We start from the raw sequence: 19,817 nt of genomic DNA on the forward strand, positions 1-19,817 counted from the left end.
ACTGACCAGTCTTGTATTAAATGATCCATTATAAATACAACTATTTAAAATTTATTTAATATAACTAATGATTTTAGAGGGAATACTTGTTTAAACATTATATTGAATCATCTCTCCTGCTGTAGTCCCATCCGTTCAGGAGATTTGATTTGTCAACCTAATATGTTAATATCTGCATGGTGTTGGTATTAAGAGGGTACTTAAACAACGGTCTTAATTTTTTTGTTACACTTTTACCCTACTTTAACTATATGAATTATTGCATTGCATAATACAGTAAAATTTTATTTGAGTCTCAGCCGATAAAATCCTAATATACATAATGCATAATTCCGAGTTGGTATACCGCATATAAGGTAATATGGATTATGATGGGATATTGGTAGACTATGCACTTATGCAGTTGTAAAAACAAAGTCTCTTAAATGCCGAAGTGTCTGGTTAGTCTTAGGAAATAAAAAAACTATTTCGCCTTAATTTGAAAGTAAAAAAAAAAAAAACTAATGTTTTGTATATCAATTACCTGAAATGGCAGCGGATTAAAGGTTAATGACACCTTAGGGTTACGGCTCAAACTAGGTGGTGAAACTTGATCTTAACAACAGTGTACGGGCCAATTAACTTAGGGTTTATGATTGGCTTGTAGTAAGGATGGTGTGGTGTCAATTAATTGATTTATGGCTGCGTTTATATAGTGTTTTAGAGACCAGCTAGGCCGCGGTTTGTTATGATCGCGATTACAAATCAATTAGCTGTCCTAGTACTGCGTATATAAAGCCTTCACATCATTATCATCTTCATAAAATAATAATAATACTATATTTATTATAATATTTGTTTTGCATGCCAACTTCCCAACAATTTTCATGCTTGTCTGTAAAAATATTCACATGTAAATGATGGTTTTACATACATGATATACGCACCACCTAACAAAACCCAACTCATCTTCGATCAGGGCCGATTTATCAATAATTATTAGCTACTTCATGATATTAATTACGAGAGGATAATTAATTGTATTTCAATTTTGCATGGTTGATCCCGCATATTTCCGCTTTCAATATTCGAGACATTATTGATTTATATAAGTTTACAAAGTTTCATAGGCGAAAGGCAAAAGCGTTTCATGCGGTTTGTCTTGTTGCGTTGTGGGTTTTATGGAAGGAACGGAACGATATGGTGTTTAATGGTATGGCGGTGAAAGTGGAAAGCGTTGTTGGGGAAATCAAGGGCCTTAGTTATTTGTGGGTCAAGAATAGATCGGGTGGGCATGCTTTGTCGTGGGAGGATTGGTGCAAGTTTAAAGTATAGATATGGGTTTGTTTGTTTTTGTGACATTTGTTTGGGTTGTTGGCTAGTCACTGGCTAGTTAGATTCGGTTGTATTTTGTGGTTTCTTATTTTTTATATAATTTGCTTTCGTTTGTCGTTCAATAAAAAAAAGATTATCGGGACAGCTAGTAAAAATATAAATATTTACTTGGTAAGCATGTTAATATTTATTAGTTGTTCAAGATTGGTTAAAAGAATTGATTTTTTAGGTCAAATATTTATTTATTTTTTTTCTATAAAATGGTTCATAAGCTACTATTAATCACATGAGCATGCACCTTTGTATAATTTCGTGTATGATATATTTTATTGAGTGATCAGTTTTTAAAATCACTTACACTTTTTTCTGACTACGTCAATATTAAAACTATAATATTTTAAAATTGTTCCGTTGTTATGAAATTTTTAATTTTAAAATTGTTCCATTTTTATCATTTGAGTAATTTACATGCTATACAAAGAAAAGTTGAAAACCTTGCGTATTAAAAACTGTTGCATTTAAGCTTTATTTACCAAATAAAGCAGATCAATTACCTTAAATTATAAAAAAATGTGCTTTTCTATGTCTAATTGTAAAATAATAATAAAACCATGCATGCTATACTAAATATAGCATATTAGTTACCTTAAATAATATAAAGAAGTAAAGAACTACTTTTCTACTTCAAAATGTAAAAATTGAAACTACTGTTTGCTAAATATAGCAGATCAGTTGGATGTAAAAAACACCTCTGATTACTATTTAATACCATCAGATAGATCATTACCTTAAAAGACAAAAACCTATTTTTCTATCTAAGTTTTTCCCCCCTAAACTTCAATGCCAACATTAAAAAAAGACACAATGCATCCAACTTTCTATTTTACTATTAACAAACCAAAAAAAATCTTTATTATATATAATATATTTGTTCGTACATATAATGTATAATACCAAGGATTTTAATGTGCAACTTGCAGAATGAATGTGTAACACTATAACGTGTGGCAATAAATTCATGAATCAGATCTCACAACATTAATTTTGTGAATTAATTTGTTTATTCATAATTTAAGTTGTATCATTATTAGCATAACTAAAACTTGTTGAATAAATTTGCATGAACCCTACACCATTTTATGTGGTGATAAAGATACTAGATAGTTTAGTTTTAAAATAATGGTCAAAAGTTCAATACTCACTAGAAGCGATTTGTAAATATTATATTTGGCCGTTAAAAAAGAATGAATAAATTTGTATGAAATATATATACAACACAAAGTTAGTGTGATTGAAACTGGAGGTGTCATGAGTCATGACTCACGACATGTTAGTTTACCGATAAATTATTGTTTATAACATTATAGTGTATCTTTTGTAAACATAATTGTTTAATTAGTTAGTATGCGATCTTGCTATTTAAAGGAAGTGTCATGACTCATGACAATGTTAGTTTACCGATAAATTATTGTTTATAACATTATAGATATTATATAGTTAATCTTTTGTAAACATAATTGTTTAATTCGTTAGAATGTCATATATCGTGCTATTCAAAAAAAGGTTGTGACTTAATTTCACTTTATTATAATATTTATTTTGTCTTATTTTTGGCCATAATCTTTTAAATGTCATTTACTTTATCTTACTACGTGATTCTCATATTTAACAAGATAAAAAAGGATATGCAAAATCAAATCTTTTGTTTTTCTTCTAAAATTAGCCATGAAAGGTGGCTTGGGGTCGGTTTCCATGTGCGCTTGTAACGAACATCAATAATCTTCAAATCTTCACAAAAATTTTAAGTAATATAATAATACTGCTCCTTTCATAACACTTATTACTTAATTAACAATAATAATAATAATAATAATAATAATAATAATAATATTTCTTAAACTAACGTTATACACCATAAGTATATCAGTTATCGGGTGAACATTCAAGCCAAACTTTAAAGTCGGTATAATTTAGGTTGAGACAATATAGCTTGGTAAGTGTGAGATAACTAGCCGGGCGCTCCAAATTTGAGAAGTGTGGTCTAACACACAAGAAAGACGTCGTTTAAAAAACAAAATCAGGATTCCGGCTGAATAACCGGAGTCAACTGAGCTGCTGCTGCTGCTGCTTGTTGTCTCATGGCCAAAGCTTTATAACTCTCAATTATCAACTTCTCATCGTATTCTTTCACCGGTCTCATCCCAAACTTCGCGAATCCATCATCATAGCCACCGGTTACAGCCACCAGAGGCGAGTTAGCCATTCGCATCATCATGTTCACATAACCATCACGAAGACTAGTTAATAACTTCTTCGGAGAGCAATATCTCAGCTTCAACTTCTTCTTCACCCTCAGTTTCAGCTTCGATGTAATTCGGATCCTCCAGAACCGTCTTCTTCGCCTGTTTAGTCCCGAATCGTTGGCGCCGAGACGCTCGTAACGTCTTCGGCGCCAGTAGCCTTTAACTCCTCGGTACACACGAGTTGTGATACCTTCCATTATATGGTTTTGAATGAAGGGTGGTTAAAATGTGGATAGGGAGGGGTGGGTGACGGTGAGGATATAAATAGTAAATAGGGTTAGGAAAGGGTGTGTGTATTGTATGGGAACATGGGGATGGGTGGATTATTATATGTGGATTTTCTGATTTTCATGATCACCCTTGGATGAATCTTGTGAAATAGAGGTGCACAAACTGGTTTAAAATAAAAAACTGGTTTGGTTTTGTTAACAAAAGTCAAAACTGTTTTGTAATCGGTTTCAGTTCGGGTTGAAACTGGTTTTTGACCATGTTACAACCGGTTTCGATTTCGGTCGATTACAAAAATGGTTTTTGACCATGTTACAACCGGTTTCGATTTCGGTTTTGACCGGGTTTTGGCCGATTTTAGCCGGTTTTGGTGCAGTTAACTGGTTTTTTTAAAGAAAATTAATTACAACTCGTTCCAAACCTACAGTTTAAATCGGTTCCAAACCGGTTTCTACATAATCAGTTCCAAACCGGTTCGGTTTCGGTTTGATTTTCATATCAGTTCGATTAACCGATTATTTTGCCCACCTCTATTGTGAAATGCTAGAATAGAAAAATCATAAAAAAAATTTAGAGCATAATAAATTTTTTTTTCTCTTTATAAGTAAAGAAAAATAAAGGTGGTAACCGTTCATAAGATTTACATATTAATTTTCATTAACGTTTATTTGTTTCAAGGAACACATATATATGTTGCGTACGGTTAAATGAAGAATTAGAATCATATGCATAATTATTTGAAAGGAACAAATATCGATGGCAGATGTCGGGTTCAGACTCAATGGATCAAGGGTGAGCATCACGACCGGACGGAGTGGATCCGTGAATGGACTGGCTGGACTAACTATAAAACACCGGATAAATGAACATACGAGTTGACAAACATGATTAATTAGGGGTCCAGAGTCTATCTATTACAACTCCGGATTCCAGACTCATCATCAACCGATACATCACACAAATTTTCAATAACATGACCGTTGTAACACGGTAAGTCCCGAGGAGTCATACATAAACCTAGCTTTTCGGATGATCGTTAAAAGAGACCATGAGAAAGGAGCACTGTTATCGCATCAAATGTCATGAATAACATTTTAAACATTGTAAATACAACCTCAACAACCAAAAATAGGCATGCAACTCACTCATAACTTTCTCTCAACACACAAATTAGCCACTCTCCGTATGGTACCTAGTTATCTTACATGGGAATATCACGTTGACTCGGACCATTTTAAATTGTTGTCATTCGTGTGACACGTCTAGTCTTTTTACGTGTCTCTCTTATCACTATGGAAAGCCAAGAACAACCTTATAGCACTTTACACATAGCTAGCCTTTCCTCCACTTCGGGTAACTTCATCACAAATCACATTACTTCCTCAGCCCAAGACACGATTAACATCCCGACCTGATCCGGGTGCGTTGTCCCAAGGAATCAAACTCTCACCCAAATGGGTAAGATCCAACTTCTTTAATGAATACTCAATGACCACGTTAAAGAACACTTTAATGGCGTTTAAACTCCAACTTTCCTTTGACGCTGACACGCAAAACCAATCCAATTTCCTTTAAAAAAAATAATTTTTAAAGATATTTAAAAATATATATATCTTGTTAGTTGTAATAAATAAAAAAGGATTAAATGCATATGGCTTGATGATCCACAAAGGCAAGGGATACTCCCACACTATCCTGGATCCTCATACACCATTTTTTGTCCTATACGGCTTGTATAGGGCTATACGATCGTATAGGACCTGAATTGTGTCAGTTTGTGTCGGCCATCGTTTATAATGCCTCGTATAGGCCTATACGGCCGTATAGACACTTTTTTTTAAAAAAAAATGATGACCATATATACAATATATGTGATTTATACGGGTCGTAATTGGCTCGTTAATATTAACGGGCTTAAATGTTGAGCTCAAGCTTAGCTCGTCAAAAGCTCAAAACTGTTTGGGGCTGGTTGACCCAGCTTGTCTATTATTAAATTTTCTAAAAAAATTGAGGTTTTTTAATATTCTAGGCATACTTGTTGCTTACATATAATAAAAATTTGAGGTTTTTTTAACATCTAGTCCACATACATTAAACTAAAAGTGCACCCCAAAATACATAATGTTCCAAATTACGTTCAGCCTAATCTTATCAACCATCATAAAAATCTTTCATGTTTTAAGCTTAGAAAACTGAAAATCTGTCCATACGGGTCGTATAGCACTATACGACTCGTATAGGCCCGTATAGTCGTTTTCCGGCAGCGATTAAGGCAGTTTGAATGTTTTTGCAAATGTTTTCTATACGGTCGTATAGCTATACGACCATATAGCTTTTATGGTTTTGTTAGAAGGCAATACGAGCCATTTAATGCATATACGGCTCGTATAGGCTGCAAAAAGCTGTTTTTTTGTCTCCTTGTCAGGCATGCGTAGCCTATACGGCCGTATAGGCCTATACGAGCCATATAGGCATGTGGGAGTGGTGTATGAGGATCACATCCCTCAACAAATTTGGTTCATTGATCATGTATGACCAAACAAAAGAAAGTTATATTTATTTAATTTTTTATGCCTATATATGATAGCAAACAAAAAAATATATACAAAACTTTTCTTTTTTGTCGGTTTTATAAAATTATAGTATGATTGTTTTTAAATATATGCATTTTATGAAAAATAAAATACTTTTTTGAACGGTCAACAAATAGAGAACTGATTAAGTAAGCCGCACGAGAAATGAAAATACTAGCTAAAGAAATGTTATTAAAACTATTTTTATTTTTTGAGAAAAAATTCTTATTAAAAATATATTTTATTTCTTTAAGGAAAAACATTTTTATTATTTTATAAAAAAAAAGAAAAAAGATATGCAAAATCTTCGGTTTGTCTTCCAAATTAAATAATTAAGTCAAGCATCAAGGGTGTCTTGAGATCGGTTCATCGGTTCCATGTGAATTTGTAACGAAGATCAAATATACATGTGAATTTGTAACGAAGATCAAATATATATTAATTTTAAAGGGAATATCTCACAGAATAGTAACCAACTTTCAAAAGTGTTCCAATTAGGTCACTCAAACATATTTTTCTCAAATCGGGTCACTAAATCTTCAAATCGAGTCTCACCGATTTTTTTGTTTGTTAAGAAAGAAATGGAGGATAAGATGTGGGGTCGGAATTTGCAATATATGTAGTTATATTTTTAAATAAATTAAAAAACGTTAATTATATTAAAATTCAAAAATAAAAAAAATTCACGTCGCCACTCAATGTCAACATAAAAAAAAGATAAAAAGATTTCCTATGTGAAACAAAAAATAAAAACGTTAAAAAAAATGTTAAAACCTTTAATTTAATAAAATATGAAAGTTGAGTGACATAATTGGAACACGTTTTAAAGTTGAGTGACCTAATTGAAACACTTTTGAAACTTGGTTACTATTCTATGAAATTGCCCCTAATTTAAACTATTCAAAAAATTTAAGGAAATATAATCATAATAAGTTAATATCAATATCAATACCACTGGTTGATTAACATGTAACACCATATAACTTTAACAATAATATATTCCTTAAAATATAGGCATTTTGTACATCTGGACCATCAACGTTTCATCATTGTATTCCTTCACCGGTCTCAGCCCGAACTCATCCACCCTGTCTCCATAACCACCGGTTCCAGCCAGCATTGGCGAGTTCACCATTCGCATCATCATGTTCACATAGGCGTCACGAAGTCTGGTTAATAAATTCTTCGGAGAGTAATATCTCAGCTTCAACTTCTTCTTCAGTTTTATTCGGATCCGCCTAGGCGGTTTAGTCCAGATTTGTCGTTGTCTCCTAGGCGCACGCAACGACGTGGTTGCCAGTAACGTTTAACTCGTTGATACACTCGAGTTGTGATACGTTCCATTTTTTTACTGTTGAATGATGAAAATGTGGTGATATAAATAGGCTTAGGAGTTAGGACATGCGGATAGGAACATGTGGATTTTGTAAGTGATAATTTCTATGGGTTTTCAGATTATCCTGACCGTTGGATGGATCTTATGTTTGACCCTCAGGATAATGGGTCTTCGGACAATGCTATTATGTTAAATTCATAAATTTTTTTTGAACGGCCAACTAAGTAACGCCGGGTACTCCGTACGCGTCCCCCATTGGCTAAAGGCAGCCCGAGCCGGCCACTACTCCGGACGGACGGAGCCCCTAGCGGTCCACCTGTTATGGGATTCACCGGATAAAACCCGACCCCCACGCCCGCCAAACGGCACGACAGCGAGGAGCCGGTAAAACCGGGTGAGATCAGGACTCGAACCCTGGCAAGCCAGAGTCATCCCTCATATCTCCCATATAAGTTGGTGGTAGAGAGATTTGATCCCCCTACCTCTCACTTGTAAAGTGAGTGCTCTACCATTGAGCCACAACCAACTTATTATGTTAAATTCATAAATGTTTACATAAAATAATATGGTACAAAACTAAATGTAATTAATGCTTTTATCTTCCTAAAAAAAATATTTTTTTAATATTACAAATATAATTTATGTAATTTGATAAACTAATATGAAAATCTGAGTATTGAATTATAATCCAAAAATAAAGTTTTAGACCAAAGTAAAAAAGACTACTTAAAAAAATTCTTGAATTGTTATACTTTATTAAAGTTGGATTTACTAAAAATTAAAGCTGAATTTGTTATAGGCTTATAGCTTACTAGTAGGTGATGGAGTGAGTACTAGCGATTAATCGGAATTGGATTTATATATATACACATGTAATTTTAATATAAATCGTACATTTTTTAAGTAATTTATATACACATTATATGTATGGACTCGTTGGAAACTGATAGAGTTGTCAGAATCTAAGCGGAAACTGTCAGAAATTGCCCGAAATCTGCTGGAATTAAGGCCGGAGTTAAGCTCCGACGAGGTCTGACTATCGACTTCTGATCAACTATCCAAAAATTAATTAGTCACCGGTCTATGATTAATATATATCGTCGACTAATCTCCATTTTTACAACACTAATATTATTATGGATAGCCACTCTGATCAAGCATTCACCCTTTTTGTCTTGACCAAAAAGTAGGCCCACTTTAGTCCAAGTTTTGGTTTCTAATAATTAAGTACCAAAGAAGAAGCTGTTTTAAGTTTATATGTACGTGAGTAAATAAAAGACTATTATTAAAGTCATAGATAAAATCATATACCGGTTCACATTTAATCATGGTCCAATAAAAACATCACCAAATATCTGGCGCTTAAACCGTGCTTTGTCTCCATTGATTAGAAAGAGTTTAAGAGATAATCGCGCTGATTAGTGGTAAATTTAACAATTTATGGACGTAAACTTTAAAATATTCGTTTTACCTATTGCACTCCTTTTGATTACTTAAAAAAATATCGAAAATATACGTACAAGAGAAATCAAACACACCATGTTCAAAGGTTTACCTGATCCCACACACATTTTTATTATACCGGCAGTGTTGCAAAAATCCCGACTAGTCACCGATTAATCCCCGATTAATCGCTCGTCCCCACTTCACTGATTAATTTCGGGCTAGTCGGCAAATTAATCGGTCAACGGTAAAATTCTGCCAAAATCGGCAGTTTGTGGTCAAATCAGGCCAAAATTGGCGGCTTCCGATAAGATTCCGACAAAAAACAACGGTTTCCAGTGAGATGCCGACCAAAATCGTTTGTTTTCCGCAGGAGATTTCAGCAAAAACACTGGTTGCAAGCGAGATTCCAACCAAAATATGTTTTTGTATGTATAAAACTAAAAGTTATATATAAAAATGTGTGCATATATATATATAAAACTAAAAACTATACATAAAAGTCCGATTCGATTTATCCCGATTAATCTCGACTAATCTCGATTAATCGCTAGTCCTCACCCCACCGCCCGACTAGTGATTTTTAAAACACTGTATACCGGTATAAGATATATAAAATTTATGATATATATAAAGCCTAATTATACAAAATATAATCAGAAAACTTTGATGAGTAGTTCTTAACTTTTATTGATGGAGATGGACGATTGACGATAGTGGATGCCATGTGACATTTAGTCCAAGGGATGTCAAAACAAGATAGGACGTTGGCTCCGTTCTTTGATAACCACTTATTTTTAGTTAAAATAAAAATAACATTCTAAAAATATACATAGGGACGTTTATTCAAAAATTAGTCAAAAAGCTTAAGAAGCAACAAGAAGATGCCACGCATCGTCAAGGGTACGTGAATGTAAAATCTTGACAACATTTACAGATCTTTATGCACCGTGTAATGGAGCCTGACGTGTATTCTACATTGCATTGGAGATTTGGAGCATAGAGGCTGATGTACCACTATACAAACAAGAAACACAAGATCAAAATAGAGATATAACACTAAAATCCTTAATTCATCTTATTATATTTCATTATATAAAGTCCCAGAAAAAACAGTCCCATTTTTTTTTCCATTTTTCAAAGCTTAGTGGAAACGTATTTGACTAACTAATTAACTAGATAACAAAACACCATTTATAATTCACATTAAGGAGTTTCAAACCCATTGATAAGTTATATAGTGAGTTTACGCACCATATACATATCACAAAACATGTTTACGGACTATACAACAAAAGCAAGATCAAAGCAAGAACCGAAAAGCATGTTTTAGTCTTTGATAGCTTGTAACAAAATAAGAAACTGTAAGAAGCAAGAAACCCAAACTAATTTGGTGAAAGTATAGAAAACAACAAAGTATGGCTGTTCACGAGCCGAACCGAGCGAAGGCTTGCTCGTTGTTTGGCTCGTTTACAACCGAACGGCTGAAATTCGAACCGAGCGAAAACCGAAACGAGCCAAAATTGAATCGAGCATTTTTCGATCGAAATCGAGCGATTTCGAACATTATTTATTTCCTTTTCACTTTAAAACTTTTAATGAGAAACAAGTTTGAAGGTTGTAAATTATATATTTTATAAATAAAATTAGTAGTTTTTAGATAAACGTGTAATAGATTGTAATATTTTTTTTATTAAAAATAAGTTTGAAGTGAGTATAATAATCATGTAAACAAATAATAGTATTCTAAAAACTTGAAGCGAACAAATAAAACTATAAAATTGACGGAAGAGGAAAAAATTTAAGGGGTTAAAATAATTCTAAGCTTATATTTATGTGTTTTGTCTCTATATTTATATATTTGTTTATATATAATTATATATAAAATAAATTAAAAATATTCGAGCCGAACCGAACCGAGCATACCTTTGCTCGTTGCTTGGCTCGATTACAAACCGAACCGAACAGTGCGACTCGTTTACAATCGAGCAAAAAAAGAGCAAGCATTTTCCAAGCAAGCGACGAGCGAGTTTGAGCGACGAGCGGTTTGGACGGCCCTACAACAAAGCATAGCAGCAAACAATCAAAAGGTTAATGATCATGAGTGAGGAGAGTTCATGTTTTGGTAAGGAAAAGCCCAGCAGACCATCATCAATAATAACCAAGTTGAATGGGCTAACACGATGCTGCTGAAATAAGCCCAACAAGAAATAGTCCAGTCTTCAGAGTTCAGACCAAACTTATTTTAAGAAGTTAAAAAGATGATAAAAAATAACCCTTAAAAATATTAAATGATAATATTTACAACATTGAAAGAACAAAAAAAGTTTAATCACTCTTAATAATAATACATAAAAGGGTTAGATTCTTATGTATAATCTTTGATTTATATACCTTGTCTTAATATAATATACATCAAACTTTTATAAAATCTCGATTTATATATCTTAATAAATCTAATAAATAAAAATAAAGTAAATTACATTCTTCGTTCTCTACGCATATATAGAATTTCACTCTCTGTTTATGTTTTGTAGCAAATTTCATCATTTTGACTAACGATCGTTAGATTTGGATTTACAGAAATTCGACAATTTTCTAGTAGTATCCATCAATTCATGTCTTTACCATAGCAATGAGGAGGGTTTTGTCAGATGCATTGTCTTGTAGGACGATTGTCTCATATCATGGCATGGTTCATCAAATAACTATAAGTGAAATTAGAGGTGTGTATAGGTTAGTTTGGGCGGTTTTCGCCCCAAACTATAATCATAACTGAGATGTCGGTTGATGGATAAACATAACCATAAATGGTCGGGTTATAGCGGTTTTGGTTAATCGATTTTGAAGGTTATAACGGGTCGGTTGTGGGTCTGGTAATTATAAATTTGGGCTAGTTAAAATAGTTCAAAACAATATAATAGGACATTGTTTAACTTGAAAGTTTGAAGATTTTTTTTTACCACAAAATAGTTTGTTATATAAGTATCATATGGAATTAAAAAATATATATATATTTGGTAAAGGCCGGGTCAAAGATTTGGAGGTCTAGTCGAAATAAATTTTTGTTACCCTTTCATGACAATTGCAAAATGAACTTTCATGACAGTTGTAAAAAAAACAAAAAAAAAAACAAAAAAAACGTTTGACAAGTGTGGGCCTCAAGCCCCTTGTTTGGTTTCACTGGCCCACGAGTTGGCCTAATATTTGGTTCGGTTCAGTTTAGCAGGTATGAAAATATTGGTAAGTGTTAACCACAACAGACCCACTATTGTCGGTTTTTTTGAAAATCATTAAACCACGCGGGAGCCCCTTTCATAATAATAATATTATTATTATTATTCCCCCTTACTATTTATTTATCCCTCAAATTTGTTTATTTATAATTCATCATCAAACCCTAATCCATCCACTGTCAATTAATCGAATTACACACCATGCGGAATTCAATCAACGACGATGATTCATTCCACTGTCGTGTTTTGAACCATCTTCCAGGTCACTCTCTGTTTCTATTCATTATTATTGTTAACAGCATGTTATTCGTCTAACGCAAATAATAATAATATTATTATTGTTTAGTAGATAGTTATATTGATCTAGAGGATAGTGAAGAAGACGATGAGAATGAAGACGAGTCGAATATGGAGATGGTGTGTCCGTATTGTTCAGATGGGTTTGATGCCCTAGGGTTATGTGTTCATCTTGAGGATCAACATCCACTTGAAATTAAGTTGGGGGTAATATTATTATTATTATTATTATTATTATTATTATTAATTTCATTATTCCCAATTTACGGCTGTTCACGAACCGAACGCAGCCATGCTCATACTTGGTTTGGTTTGAAAGCGAGCGGATTCAATTTAAAGAAACGAGCGATATTTGCTTTGAAACCGAGCGGCTTGGTTCGGCTTGTTTTCGTACAAAGTTTTCAATTTTAATTTTTAAAACTTCAAAATATCATTAATTCAAGACTTTCAACTAGGGGTGTTATTCGGGCTGTACTTTCGGGTTTCTCGGGTCAGGTTCTTCGGGTTTGAGAAATTTATTTTGAGTATTCATACGGTCATACCCGACCCTAATCTCCCCCGGGTTATTCGGGTTCAGGTTTAATGAGTCCGAGTACTTTCGAGTTCGGGTTAATAGTTATTTGGGTTGGGTTTTGGGTTACGGATAAAAATGACAGCCCTACTTTTAACTCTATATTGTCTAAACTTCCAACTCTAAAATGTCTAAAACTCAAAATTAACAAGAAAACATATATAAAAACGAGCAGCTATGGTTTAAAGTTGAACTTTAAATTTTAGAAGCTTTGAAAAATAGTATATTTTTATACATATAAGTAAAAATATATATACAAAATTAATAAATAAAAAACAATTCGAGCAAAACGAACCGAACCAAGCGAGGCTTTGCTCGTGCTTGGCTTGCTTTCAAACTGAACCGAGCCAAATGGCTCAATTTCAAACAGAGCCGAAATCGAACAAGCATTTTTCAAGTGAGCGTCGAGCAGTTTGGACAACCCGAATTCCCATAGAGATTATTAGGTTTTTGTTATATTTTTGGGGGTGTTATTTGTTTGTGATAGAGGTTTTTATCTTGCAGGTATGTCCTCTTTGTGCTACTAATTTGGGGAAGAATATGATATCACACTTAATTATTCAACATGAAAGTGCTCTAAAAATATCCTTTTTATTTAACTAGTTGGTTCAGCTAATGATGGTTATATTATATCTTGCTTTATTGATCTTTAAGCATGCAAAATATGCTAATCTGTTTAGTGATGCCAATGCGTGTGCTTGTCTGATACTTGTATGTGTTAACTATGATAATTGGGCTTATGTGTCTGTTTTCTTAAGCTAATGACTCACCATTGTGGTTACTAAATGCATTTAGTTGAGGGTGACAAGTACGGTATTTTGGCTTATAAGAACACTGCCGTATTTGGCTGGTCTGTAGAATCCTTCAAAATAAAAAATCATCTCTAGATGATGAATTTTTTATCTAGGATAACTTATAGACAAAGAAATATCACACTTTGTCGTTTACGATAGAAAGCACGATAAAAGGTGATTGCTCAAATTTTGCACATTGTCAATAACATAAATTCAACAATCCTAATTGTCAATAGGTCTCAATAGCTCTGTTATTAATGTTTCATACATGAATTGGCTAATTGTAGTATTAGTTTCATTCCTTCATGTCAGTCAGCAAGAGTGCAAAACTAAGGATTTATGTTTAAATCACTAGTTAAAAGTTTTTGTCTGGTTCATGGTTCAGTTTTAAGGATGTAGCCTCTGAATCGGTTAGCATGTATCTAAAACTTACCTATGAAGAGACTCCATGAACCATTAAAAGGTGTCTTTTAAGTGAACCACACTTTGCCTCTGATCGATTCAATGGTAGTCTTTTAGTAGAATCATTAAGAGGCTACAAAACAGCCCTGTCTATTTTTGGTTCAATTTTACGGTTTCTTGGTTTCTGTTTGGTTTTGGACTATTTTTTTTACTTAAAAATTGAACCTTTTGGGGTTATTTATATATATGTCCATTGGGTGAATCTTGAATTCTTTGACTAAAGATCAAGGTCTTTGCAAGAGGAAGCTTCATGATGATGAACCTTTCTCTATAGTATCACTATTAAGGAAGAAACTGCAAGAGCATTCACGGACTCTTCAAAAGGAATCAGCTTCTGCAACATCTTTAACCAATTCTGAAACTGATCCGTTGCTGCTCTCATTTGTCAATAATTCAACTCAAACTCATGAACCCCAAGCTGATTCTTTTGCTGAACCAAGTTTATCGAAGATCCTTTCTAAGGATGAAACATCACAAAGGTACAAACTTCTATCACTCTTCTTTAATAATGTCTTTACTTTAAGTTACGTGTCGCTTTTGTTGCTTCTGATGAGTTTAAAGTAGGTAAAAGGTAACGAGTCAAATGAGTTAAAAGTCGCACAATACCAACTATGCATATAACATCCTAAACATGATTGTCGAACGATATTTTGTCTGTAATTTGTTAACGGTAAATCTAAAATATAGACCACTGTATGTTTGTTTGTCGACCTAACCTAACCCGCGCTATTTTGATTTGTATTAGAATAATTTGATTTAGAATTTAGACTAATTATGTATATCTAATGTTTACTGTTTTTTGGCTGGCAGCGACAATGATGGTGACATCCCAGCTGGTTTCTATACAAGCAAAGACCATGAAGAAAAAGCTCAGAAATCTGACTTCATGCAGACGATATTATTATCCACCATTTTCACTGACGTTTTGTAACAAAGCAATCAAAACATGTAGGGAGTGTGTCTAGTTCATGTTGTTATCTCACATAATGACATAATGTAACCATTAGGTCATAATATTTTGGTAGATTAGTTGTCTATGATGAACGGAACCTGTGTATTCCAGTATTTAATGATTCTAATACCACATAAATTATACCCGTTTCAAACGAAACCACGAAGAGTGCCAAAAAGAGGTATAACATCAAGGGATTCTAATAAGTTTATGTAAATGCTATGTATTGATTCTCCGGGCATGGATTGTCCAAAATTCGCATTACTGCTACTGCCATCTAAATTTGCTTAGCCCTTTAAAAGTCACAAGAATCTACTAAGCCTTATGGTTTCGGTGCATAAACTTGAACCATATTATGTAACAAGTTTATTACTTATTAGTATTACTTATTAGGAATTAGGAAGAGATTTGAAGTCAGATTTATGTATTTTTCTCTATAAGGTTAATAACGCTTCAGAAAGAACTGATAATCTGGGAGAGGAGCCTTCAAACGTTTGAGCCAGTTGTTAGCTGCTTCGAAAAGAACGTTTTCTTGCTCGTGCTCTTTGGGGTCACAAGGAGATATTATTGAACATTTTAGCTTGTAGGAAGCCAGTCCAATAACTGGTAAACGAATCTTTGAAGAAAGATCAAGTGTATCATGAACTCCATGAGCCTTCCTACTTCGAAACTCTGACTCATTGTAGCCTGTATGAGCATCATTTACAGAAAATTATGGCTCATGAAAAAATAACAATCATCTGCTTATGTGCAGTAGCGAGAGAGTGTGTGTGTGTTTGAGAGAGAGAGAGAGAGAGAGAGAGAGAGAGAGGCACCAGGCTGAGTTGACAAGGAATGTAAGGTCAAAAAAGAAGCTTCCAGATCTTTTAGCGTTGGGCCCACAGGTATTCTATAGATTGGATACCTGCAATCAAGTCAGCTGAATATGAGATCAAGATCCACAAATAGCGTTAAACAGTAAGAGCATAGACATTAATTTCGACCCGTTTACCTACAGTTTGGATCATGCTTTATCTCTAATTATTTAACTAGATAGATACACACTAGATAGATAAACTGAAACGTAAAGCATGTAGCTTAAAAGTAAATGGGTCAAATGGGTTGAACAGCTCACTTGGGAGACAAGATAGTCACCAAGGTGTATATTTAATCTTAAAACCGATCCAGGCAGTTAACCGCACAGATCTTATTAGCAACAAAGGCAAAACAGAGAAATGATTGTGTAAATTTCAAAAAACTAGTGAAGTGAAATGTGATTTTTTTTTAAAAAAATATTGGTCTTAATTGCACCTAAGACCGTGCAGCTAACTCCAGGGATGCTTTCCGGGCTTTTTTTATTTCCAAAGATTAGATTATTGCTGCATAATATAACTTGTGTAATCATATTTAACACACTAGTTCTTTAAAGAATCTAGACTAATAATAGGATGATTCAGGCTGTGTTTTTATCTCTAAAAGGTTTGAACGGGTTGAAAATCACCCAAGGTATATTTTTGTGTAGAATAAAACCCCCTAAATATATTTATTAAAAAATTAATTTTTTACTGAAATAAAAATGTTTATAGAAATATTATTAATTATGGACCGAAAGTGTTTCTTGACAACCCAGCCCGTTTGACCCATTTTGCCACCTCAAAGTAAGAACCATACCAAGCAACACATATCCAGCTTGAAGGAGAAAGATCACAGCTCCTGTACTTGTTCAGCTCAGGAAATTCGGATGCAAGAACCGAAACCTATTTTAAAGAAAGTAAGCATAAGTTTCAGCATTTAATAGTCAGCAGGGCCTTGATAAACAATAAATAAATATATCAACCAAACAGTAAATCAATAATTAACCTTGTCAGCTAAAGACTTCCGAGTATGTGGCTGCTCTTGTTCCATAAACTCAAAGGCAAGCGTGCCACGTGAACCATGAGCTTCAGGTTTATTGTCCCTCAACAAGACTGGTTTCACCTTTTGGTGGTTCAAATTCAGTGCATCAAATGATCGAGCTAAAACAGAACTGGTCCCATGGTCTGGTTCATGAGAGTCAACATCATTTTCTTTAGCTGGGCACCTGATAGAATTTGGGTAATAAGTATTGTTCAGAGAAACAAAATAGTTATCATGAATGTAAAATTGATTAATTTCGGATTCAGAAATCATTAGGTACTAGATTCATTCATAGTTCTTAATATTGTTTCGCTTTCACGTATGCTTCTTTTTCCATAAAAGAACCGGTTAACTAATAAGGAAATGAATTCAAGCAACTGATAACATACGAATGAATTTACATGTATGGTATAACACTTGTACAAATAATTAAAATGTATCATTGCAACAATTAATCTGTAACAACCAAACAAGAGCAAAGAAAACATAAATAGAAATACTCACCTGGCTTTTTTAGGGTCAACGTAGAGCTGCATACCCGATAAATAGGGTACATAGTACTGTGTGGTCGGGTGTATACCATGTAACAAGAATGGCACTCCAACTCCATATGCACTCCATTCTTGAAAAGTTTCCCACAAATCCCCAATGCAATAATACGGGTGAGTTTCAGCTTCCCTACTTTCCTGATCCCTTGAATTCACCTATATGTGCAGCCATCAATAGATTTTAGATAGCATAATAATATTATTTAACAAACGAATTGGTCGTCGGTCGTAAAAACCGAGTGCTTCACATATGTGTGTCATTGCTTTATGCATAACCAAAAGTCGCATCTCTCTCGTTTCGTTTACATTTTAGTCTTTTATTCACGGAAACCATTCATAACCTCTTCACCGGTTTTGGTCATCTTACATAACCATCCATACCCCTACATTTGACTAGTTTTGACCCACATATGTACTGTTATATGCTTATTTGACTAGATTTGTATTTGTAATGTGTAACTATGCAAGAAAGCTAGTCCAATTTCTTCATTCTAATGAGTTTAATTAGCTAATTATTTAGGTTACAAAAATGACATATTGTATTATAATAAAATGATCCAATTACAATAGAGAGGCAGATAAGCGGGCAACAAGTTGCGCCGCCACCCCCTTTTGAATGGCAAAACCGTTCATACTAAAAACAAAGTTATTGTTCTTCGGTGACTCGTTGAGTTACTGTGCACGAACCGTTGAACTCTTTTCAGAAACGTAATCCAAATGTATCGAAAGCAAAAGGAATGAAGGCGTGTTGATTCTCAACACACTTCGTGCTTAGCAATTATTCCCTAAGCTAGCATAAAATAATTCATATACTACATACAAATAATTAAATAACACAATTCAAATCATAACTCATAAGTATAACTAATTCAATTCAAAACTACAAAACCTATATATACATATTAATACATATAATATATATATATATACCTTCTGAGCGATAACGATCGGGGTGACGGAGTCCAAAAAGCTCTCCAAGTTAGTCACCTTATTTAACGGCTTTGAAACGGAAGCTGACGTCAGTAACGGAGGTATCAACAATGCAGCATCAGCCTCACCGGATTCCGTTTCATTCTCCGTCACCACCGTCTCTGTTGCTGTTGCTGCTGCTGCTGCTGCTGATGATGCTGATGATTATATTCTCCACGTAATTGAACTTGCCGTGACACGTGATCGCCACGTGGATTCAAATCCATATCATAACCGACTAGCTCACCAGTAACGGCGAATCGGTCCGAACCTGACGTCATTACCGATTGAATTTTGTATAGCAGCAGGATAATAATTGGATTGAAAATGATGAGATTGTTAGGGTTTTTTGGTGAATAATAATATTGCAGAGTTGTGAAGACTATAAAATTATTATTATTATTATTATTATGGATTGAAGAAGAGAATGAGAGAGACACGGAAACGGGTGTGAGACTGTGGGAGAAGACGGTGTTTTACTTTTATGATGTTTTTATGTTATTATTATGTGGCAAGTTTATGACAATTACAGTCTTACCCCTGCTACTCACTCTTACGTATTGTTGTTCCAGGTGTCCTCATCAGTGGTATTTTTGTCTTTTTATTTCAACCAGATATGTGCAAAAAGAACATTCAGCTTTGGTATTGAATATTTAAATGGTGTTGTAACGTAGATATACTTAAAACTCAAAAATTAAATTTTAATAAAATATTATATTAAATTATATCATATCTTACTTTTCATGTTGTATTATGCTATATTATATCATATTACATTATATTACATCTATTCTGTTGTATCGTGTCATGTGATATGACATTATATCATATCGTGTTATACATTATTACATTTTATTATATCGTGTTCATATCGTATCATATCATGTTGTATTAAAAGTTAAATTTTAAAATAATG

At 33.6% G+C, this 19,817-nt stretch overlaps 4 protein-coding genes across 5 annotated transcripts in view; 1 reads left to right on the forward strand and 3 right to left on the reverse strand.

Annotated features, from left to right (window-relative positions):
* LOC143534673 (uncharacterized) overlaps positions 1-19,817 on the reverse strand; it is a 186,458-nt gene that overhangs the window by 112,000 nt on the left and 54,641 nt on the right. The window lies entirely within an intron of this gene.
* On the reverse strand, positions 3,392-3,814 carry LOC143534690 (uncharacterized). Its single transcript, XM_077029127.1, has one exon. It carries the CDS (start codon positions 3,812-3,814, stop codon positions 3,392-3,394), a length of 423 nt encoding a protein of 140 aa, XP_076885242.1.
* Positions 12,566-15,546, forward strand: LOC143534672 (protein DEHYDRATION-INDUCED 19-like). Of its 2 annotated transcripts, none has more exons than XM_077029108.1 (5): positions 12,566-12,695; positions 12,783-12,937; positions 13,806-13,881; positions 14,784-15,036; positions 15,368-15,546. In XM_077029108.1, the coding sequence occupies exons 1-5, from the start codon at positions 12,635-12,637 to the stop codon at positions 15,486-15,488; spliced, it is 666 nt and encodes a 221-aa protein (XP_076885223.1). In that variant the 5' UTR covers positions 12,566-12,634; the 3' UTR covers positions 15,489-15,546. The 2 variants fall into 2 exon arrangements, with proteins under 2 accessions (XP_076885223.1, XP_076885222.1); XM_077029107.1 differs by having other exon boundaries at positions 12,572-12,695; positions 12,780-12,937.
* Positions 15,952-19,182, reverse strand: LOC143534691 (uncharacterized). The gene is made up of 7 exons (XM_077029128.1): positions 19,149-19,182; positions 18,863-19,059; positions 17,889-18,088; positions 17,349-17,568; positions 17,160-17,245; positions 16,325-16,413; positions 15,952-16,196 (listed from the first exon to the last, which is right to left on the reverse strand). The coding sequence occupies exons 1-7, from the start codon at positions 19,180-19,182 to the stop codon at positions 15,952-15,954; spliced, it is 1,071 nt and encodes a 356-aa protein (XP_076885243.1).

Source organism: Bidens hawaiensis, unplaced genomic scaffold (genome assembly GCF_021521415.1).
Source record: "Bidens hawaiensis isolate Kalapana, Puna unplaced genomic scaffold, B.hawaiensis_p1.1 tig00010256_1, whole genome shotgun sequence".
NCBI classification, from domain to species: domain Eukaryota; kingdom Viridiplantae; phylum Streptophyta; class Magnoliopsida; order Asterales; family Asteraceae; genus Bidens; species Bidens hawaiensis.